Genomic DNA, 7,893 nt, shown 5'->3' with positions numbered 1-7,893 from the left:
CGATTGATATGGTCCCCTATGGAGGTTTTGTTTCTATGCGTGCCGGCTTACAGACCCAGGACGGGTACCACCCGTCCGGAGTCGCGCCCGGAGTGTGCGAGAGCGCTCTACGCTCTATAACGTTCCTATAGCAACCGACCCTCGAATCGCCCAAACATCACTGGACCACCTAACAACAATTCCGATAACTGTTGGACGACATGCCTGGACGAAAAATAACCTACGGCGTGCAGCACAACGGTAGTTACTTTCTTCCTCTCTTTACACCCGTTTAAAGACAATTCAAAAAAATACAGAGAAAAACGTTGACGCACTGAAGTATAGTAACGAAAAAAATATTAATTAAAAACCATTCACTAATATAATTAGTTGATTACTAGAATAATTTAGGCTTCCTAAAACAGAAAGGCTTTGTCTTAACTTACTTAATAACATACGTAAATATCGAGAAGAAAAGGGACAGGTACGATGTGTATGCATCTAAATTTGCCCATATTTAAAGATCAACCATTTACATTGTCCTGTAGCAATTTCGAAACATACCATTGCATTCTAATAGTAGCCAACCGACAGCTTTCCAGTGTGCCCCCATATCAACGGCGGATGCAAAAGAGTAGGTAAAGGTAAATCGTGCACCATCATCGCCGAACGTTGAAAAGGTGCCTTAACGGACTAGTTCTACCCTGGCCAATACTGCTATAAACTGTGTAGGATGGTGTAGCATATTTACACACTAACTGGATCCGTACCATGGTCAAAGTTTAAAGCAAAAGTGTATGAAGAGACAAAGGAATACGAATCGTAGGACAAGTACGCTTTCCCTTTGCGCGGACCTATGTTCTACTAAGGCTTATAATCGATGGTCAAGACAAATCATCTGTAAAAAATCGTCTATAAGGATAGGAAAAAGGAATGTGTTTGTTCATTCATCGGCGTGCTTTTCAATAACTGGGCCATTTCGCCCATCCTCCTCCGACACGGTACATAGAGGTGTACGCCCAATCGTGTGTACCTTTGTACATGGATAAAGTGAATTAAGAGAAACAGCATAAATACAAGTCGCTGAAAACGGAAATTAAATACTTCTGAGCGACATAGACCATCGCAATGGACAAACGACAGCACCTCATCCTGACGATGTCGTCTATATACTTCGAGCAGAATAGCGACAAGTTCGAGGATAAGGTACTCAAGGTAAGGTATTTTTAATCTAGAATTGCGTATACAATAGCTTAATTGTCCACTATGCACGCAGTAGCTTGGGACAGAACATGCTTGTCGCAAAATGACAAGAACGCAAAAGCACGCATCGGAAATTATAAAAACGCTTTAGTCGTTATTACCGACTATTTGTTGGACTAAACGATGGGCAACGCTATATCTAATTGCTTTGCAAAGATTAACGAGAAGTATTTTTTCGAAAAAACGATTTAACTTTGCGTATACGCATATTCGGCAAACAGTAGCTTTTCGAAAATGTGCAATTCAAGTGGTAAGGCCAATGCTAATGGAAATATACGAACGCTTTACATAACACACCCTATCGACCATAACGGCTTTCAGCATAATTCGAAATAGCGCTTCGACATTATCCAATCTTTTAATTAAGATTTACAATTAGGTGCCAGAAATACATGAGATCTGCAAGTTCATCCGTGAGTTTAGAATGCATTGTACATTGCATTATTTATTTAGAAGCCAAACTTTAAACTTACACCCTATCTATCTTTATTTCAAAGGAGAACTTAAGACCTTCACAAGTGTGCATGTTCATACTGTATAGTTGTCACTTAATGGCTTTTGGATACGGACAGCTAATATCCCCCATAGTGAATTGTAGGGTCTACGTAGGTCATAATAGATACTGGGACCATTCCTTGAACCTGATAGCACTCGTTATGAGTTAACTTCTAGTTGCTTAATGACAATTTATCATTCATCAACTGTTTGGTTTAGTAAAACCGAAGTATCTTTGAGGATAAAAACCGCTTAAACACACATTCAGCTTCAGCTCTTATTTAAAACTATCCATGGCATATTAAAACACCTATCAAACATTTATGTCATTCTACCTATATCTTATTTTTCTTAGGTTATTAACATCTTCCTGGATACGCCAACTGTGACAACGCTCGCCATGTTGAAGAGACCCGATTCGAAGGAACTCGTGTCGACTATCAATGTAAGGAAATGAAGAAACGTATGACACATTTTACGCGTCGGGCTGTCTTTATTCCTGGTTAAATAGTACCACTTAATTAATTGGAAAATTATGAAATTGTAATAATTCCGGCCCGACTTTCCAGGGGGCGTAATAGTTTTTCTACGACACGTTGCCAGTCGGGGATTTCAGTTGAAAATGAATCACTACCTGTTACTTCCTACCCTTACTAACAACGTGGCAAGATTCTCACGCCTCGACGAGTTGGGTTTAATACTGGACCTATCCGCATGCTATTGACAAGCTAAAAACTTTAGTGTTAATGCGTAGGCAAAGCCAGCCCGTTTCTATATAAAAGTCAATCCTTGTGAGTACGTAATGTGAAATAATGTACTCTATACGTAAATATGTATATATTTATGGATCAAATCTATTCTATTTGTTTTTACCAGATGTCAGACATAACCAACGCCATCGACAAAGGCCTGGTGTTTTTCAAATTGAACTCCGTTGTAATTACTGAAGATAATCTGCAAGAAAATTTACATATCACGTCGTTGGTAGACTCGCCACTTGCGTCTCTTTATGGAAACCTTCATAAGGTACCGTCTACGCGAATTTACCTAGACTCTCCCAGCTGTAAATGCAAATATTGCGTGAACTTAAATTAAGAAACATACGCGAAAATGGCGTATGAGTAAAAGACATTAAAAAACGTCCACAAAAAACGCAGCTGTCAAATATTAAATTATAGTCAAATGTAATTTATTTCACTCAAATAGGCACTCAGGCTGATACAATGTTACAGAAAACCTAATTACAATGAACGCAGCGCTCTTCTCATGGAAGCCAATTTCGATTGGAAAATTGTGCGCTAGTAAATATCGTTATTTATACTATAGGTATTCTCCCCAGTCATTCTTGAACGCTCCAAAGCTACACCGAAATTGCAAGAGCTTCTTGGCGAGTTAGAGACAGGCCTAAGCGCTATCCTAAACCGACCCCGCAGCGGAGCGCCTCGAGGAGATCGCGAGCGTCTTGCCGCGATTCTAGAACCGCTCGACGAACTTTCGTTTTGGAGGGAGGTGGCCGCCACAGCTTGTTCTGAAGCGACGCGCGCTAAAATATTTGCCAGGTAGGGATGTACAGCATCCGAGACATCACGGACGATGCCTTGTACCTATGCTAACGGGCATGAACAATATAGAGATCTGTTTATATAATATTTGTAAACAAGCCGTAACGGTACGAATTATCCTTTTCAAACATTGGTTGTCTCTGCTGCGACCTGATCGGTCTATGATGAGAAAATAGTGGGAAACATGTCCATAATTAATCATAACGACAATTCGATTTCACTTGCTTTAAGGTATAGAAAAAAAGCATTCTGAAACTCTTTAAATAGAATAACCCTCTCAGGACCAATTGATGCAATGAAGTACTGGCCTCACATAAAGCCCTTGTTCGATTGTATAATCAACTTCCGCAGGAAGATTAAACATCTATGACATTTATTTTCCTGTGGACCCTCTAAGGCCCTAAGGTTTACCGGCGAAAAATTAATCTACGTTTGTGTTTCGATAACGCCCAATGCAAGGTTTGAAGATTTTTTAAATTGTAGCTGAAAGTATGATTTGCGCAAGTCACGAGTTACCAATTGGCATTACCATGTATTGACCTTGACATCTTCTTTGAGCCATTTTAGAGTCTATTTCATAATTTGCTGCAGTAACTGCAGACAAGTTTACTGCATTAATAATAAAATTGTGCGCGTATCATATGTTTACCGTAAAGCTAATAGTTTCAATTTTAAGTTAAACGGATATATTTACTGTACATATATATATTTTTTTTGACTTTAAAGGAATTTGATACTTCTTTCCTAATTGTCATGTAACGTAACGACGTACGTTTTATGCGGCACAATTTAGTCTAAGCGGAGACTATGGAAAGTGTAACTTCAATCAATGATATGTATGCGTTATGACCGCTTTACCTCGAGGGATACGACGCTTAAGTTTCTAGTTCACGGAACACTAACAGAACTATAATAATTTTTATTTTTCATTTCAACACTTAGTTATCTGGAGCCGATCGAACAAATTTATGTTAGCTCTGTATCGCTTGGCGAGCTCTCCGATAACGTTGATGCTCTTGTCAACTCCTTCGACGATCTTTGGAAACAGGAGCACGTGAAGCCGTCCTATCCCCAGATAAGAATGAGACACCTTTTCGATATCACCGGTAAATATTAACTAGATCACTTATCTAGATTAATATGTCATACAGTTTCAATAACAGTAAATGCACTATTTTATATATTCCACTATCCGAACTAAATAACTTCTTACTATTTAAATTTACCTATAAGCTACCACGTAAGCGTTAGAACGCTTTAACTAACGTTTCATTTGGTTACCTTTGGTTTGCAAGCTCAGTTAGAGGACTATAGCAAGACAAGCTAATTGAGTAGCAATGGCTAGATCTCGCATTTTGCTATACCTAAAGCTTCTGAACAAATCGCTGATTACTGCTCGGTACCTAGGTAGACTATGGACACTGAGAAAGTGATGTTGGGATCGGGTCCTTAAAGCTGGGCTTGGTCAACAAAAGCGAAACACAGCTAGGGTTGCATAATTTTAAACAACTTGTAGCTTTTCAGTGATTTGCTTGTAACAATCAGCCCAGAAGGCGGTACAGATACATAGCCAACGATCAATAAGAGCAGAATTAGACGCACAGAGGGACGCCAATATGGCAAAAAGGAGATAAGCATGCAACTGTCGTTCTTGCCTTAGACACTATTTCTGTCTATCTAATTTTTTTTTGAAGCCAGAGACCCAAGACAACCGCTGAAAGAGAAGAGTTAGGGGGCGAGATTTTGAGCTTTACGTCCTGTATCGCCGTTAGGTGTTCCATCAGGCAGGCGACTGATTGACTGGCTGGCCCCCAGCCGTCACGAAACGCATTATGTCTATGCCCTATGCGTTCGAACTAATCGAAACAATAGCGTGTCCCTTAAATTAGCAGGTAAATAAGAGAAGCAACGTATTTGTAATGACTGTCATTAATGCGGACGCTTGATAGAGCTGGGTGAAAAACAACAAATTTAGCTTTAAAAACGTTTTGTATCAGTTGAGGCAAAAAAAAAAAAAAAAAATATATATATATATATATATATACATATATAATGGACCTACAGTTTAATTAATTCTAATTAATCTAATGAATGATAGCGCTTTTTAGCATACTTATACACTGAGCAGCGATTAGGGCGAGAATGGTCATCTGTTTGCCTCTCCGAGCTCAGGATCTGCCTCTTTGCGATTTCAACATGTCGCGTGTGTCGTATCACGTTTCCTGCTAGCAAGAGGGCGTTGTGGTGCGCCTTAGCAGCGCAATCGTCGGAACGCTTTTCTTTTTTTTTTTCCTCATGTATGCTCTAGGGGATGAAATGTAGACTTTCCTCCGAATATGTGACGATATAGACTATGCTTTACCGAGTGAATACATACATATACGAGTTAGTACGATGATTATCAGAGTAGCCTCTCGCGTGCAATTAAAAAACGCTTAGCGAAATTTGTAAGTATGTATCCTCAATTTCGTTTTAGGCATAACAATTACGACACAGATTCAGGAGTCGCTTCGCGAGATGCTCTGGACATCTCAATACGACCGTGTACGACTCGAGCTTGAGGTGGCGCTAGATATCTGCCTCAAATGGCAGGATGCTTGTCAAAAACATACAGGAGTATTTTGGCCTAGGGAGAACCATCAGTGGGATGGGCCCCCGTTTGTACCAACATATGTTGTTGGCTTTACCCAACGCTTACTTCATGTAGGTTCACTAATCGCGGCTTCCAATATTACAGAACATTATTATTGTTTGGATCCGATAATACCGTTATCGGTTAATCTTTAGATTTATTAGTAGGATTCTTTTGAAACTGAAATATTTGCATCGCTTCCCTTAACGTAGCAGAAACGGGAGATACGATTTCTTTGAGATCCGCCTGGTTATAACACAGTTCTAACTGTAACATTTGACGATAATAACATATTACAAAAGGTGCAGGGCTTACGAACAATCCATCAGCAACTATCTTTGCTAGCGAAGATCTCTCTTCGTGAAGACACTGAGGTGTTTGCTCCCCTGATGAAGATTGATGCCCTACACTTTAATCCCGCTACGCAACAGATCTACAATAAGGCCGTCATCGAATTCGAACATCATCTCAGGTAGGCGGTACGAAGCGTTTCAATCTATCGTCATTCAGAAGAAACATATTGCATATGATCATGTTTGCTGAAGCGCCCCATAATACTGTCGACTAGGGGCACTCAGTACGTCAACATCATGATAGAATTTCGTAAGAACGTGATTTCTTGTTGATTATTACTAAAAAGCCTTGAAATCCTTCCCTTATCGTTTGTTTGTTTGTTCTAAAGACAATTGAAGCTGTTCGTGCCCGAAATTTTTCCCAGCTATGAACGTGGCGCTAAATATGAACATTGTAAGACGGACCTGTCGATTAATTTCTCCCATCTGTGCGTGTTACACGTTAGCTGACCTATGTTTTATCGAAATTTCAGCGATAACAAACGACTGTTGGGTAAACCAATCAGATACAAAATCATCGTTGTTGTGTTACGATATATTGTTCGTGGAATTCGTGGCGTGCACAGTTTTCGTGACGTCTGTAAAGCTAGGCGTGAGGAATTTTTCTATTATGTCGCTCGCCTTTAAGCCTTCCTAATTGCGAGCGAACCCTTTTAAAGTTTACTGCTTATCTCCGGTAAAATTAAACTAGCGTGTGGATGTTTAATATAATACTATTTGTATATGTATGACTCGTTGCAATGTATAACAGACCTTGCCTTCTATGTCATAGCTCAGCGGAAAAAGCAGCAGCCGTAAAGCTAAAACAGTTGCTGGCTGAGGCGGGAAGCAACGTCGACGGTATTCTGAGCCTTCTTAAACGTTACAAGGACGTAGCCGTGCGTCCGCAGGTCGCACTAGAACTTACCGCCGAAAGGTTCGAACGATTATGAGTTATGATATGGTTCTATTTTTAGTGTTCTTCTTCTTGTTATTATCGCACGTGGCATTGGGTTGTTTGAGTAGATCGGTATTATTCCATCGCACCAGCAATGGACGCAGCTTTCCCTGGCCAAGTCCACGACAGATTTTCCTATTATAGTAACACCCACTTTTGATTTCGACATCCGGATCACGTAAACAATCTCTGAACTACCTCCAGTTATCAAAAACCTGCTTTTTTTTATTTGAAACGTCGAAGTTTTTAAGCATGTACTATTTGAGTTTACCTCGTGGCTGGCACGAGAATGTGACATCGATAAACAAGCTGTGACCCTTGCTCATATTTCGATACCTATGATAACGTAGGTATGCTTATGTATGAGACGATCCAAAAATGCTAAAAGAAAAGCGTTAATCTGCGTTCTGATGGCAATCTATATTAAAACAACTAAATTTGTACTAAGATCAATTGTTATGCTTTTCGTCAAGTACATGTGAAAGTAATTATGTTTGTTGTTTCAGTACATAATAGTTACATCTTACTTTGGATGAAAATTGGATAGAAGTTCCATTTGACACTGCGAGTAAGAGCACCTGTTTTAAATAGTAACTTTCCTATGGCTTCTGTTGTAACTAGGCTCAACGTGTATACAATGTTGAATCACCAACTCAGTTCCGTTCGTACCTC

General features: G+C 39.7%; 2 protein-coding genes across 2 annotated transcripts; both read left to right on the top strand.

Moving 5' to 3' along the window:
• Positions 1–1,107: 1,107 nt before the first annotated feature.
• On the top strand, positions 1,108–6,086 carry LOC147752264 (cytoplasmic dynein 2 heavy chain 1-like). The gene is made up of 6 exons (XM_086972065.1): positions 1,108–1,194; positions 2,093–2,182; positions 2,614–2,763; positions 3,064–3,296; positions 4,242–4,405; positions 5,776–6,086. The coding sequence occupies exons 1-6, from the start codon at positions 1,108–1,110 to the stop codon at positions 6,084–6,086; spliced, it is 1,035 nt and encodes a 344-aa protein (XP_086828191.1).
• A 23-nt stretch (positions 6,087–6,109) lies between these two features.
• Positions 6,110–7,216, top strand: LOC147752263 (cytoplasmic dynein 2 heavy chain 1-like). Its single transcript, XM_086972064.1, has 2 exons — positions 6,110–6,403; positions 7,057–7,216. The coding sequence occupies exons 1-2, from the start codon at positions 6,321–6,323 to the stop codon at positions 7,214–7,216; spliced, it is 243 nt and encodes an 80-aa protein (XP_086828190.1). The 5' UTR covers positions 6,110–6,320.
• Positions 7,217–7,893: the final 677 nt, after the last annotated feature.

The sequence above is a fragment of the Varroa jacobsoni genome, unplaced genomic scaffold (assembly GCF_002532875.2).
Source record: "Varroa jacobsoni isolate VJ856 unplaced genomic scaffold, vjacob_1.0 scaffold_1381, whole genome shotgun sequence".
Classification (NCBI taxonomy): Eukaryota; Metazoa; Arthropoda; class Arachnida; order Mesostigmata; family Varroidae; genus Varroa; species Varroa jacobsoni.
This window is presented reverse-complemented; position numbering and strand designations above follow the sequence as displayed.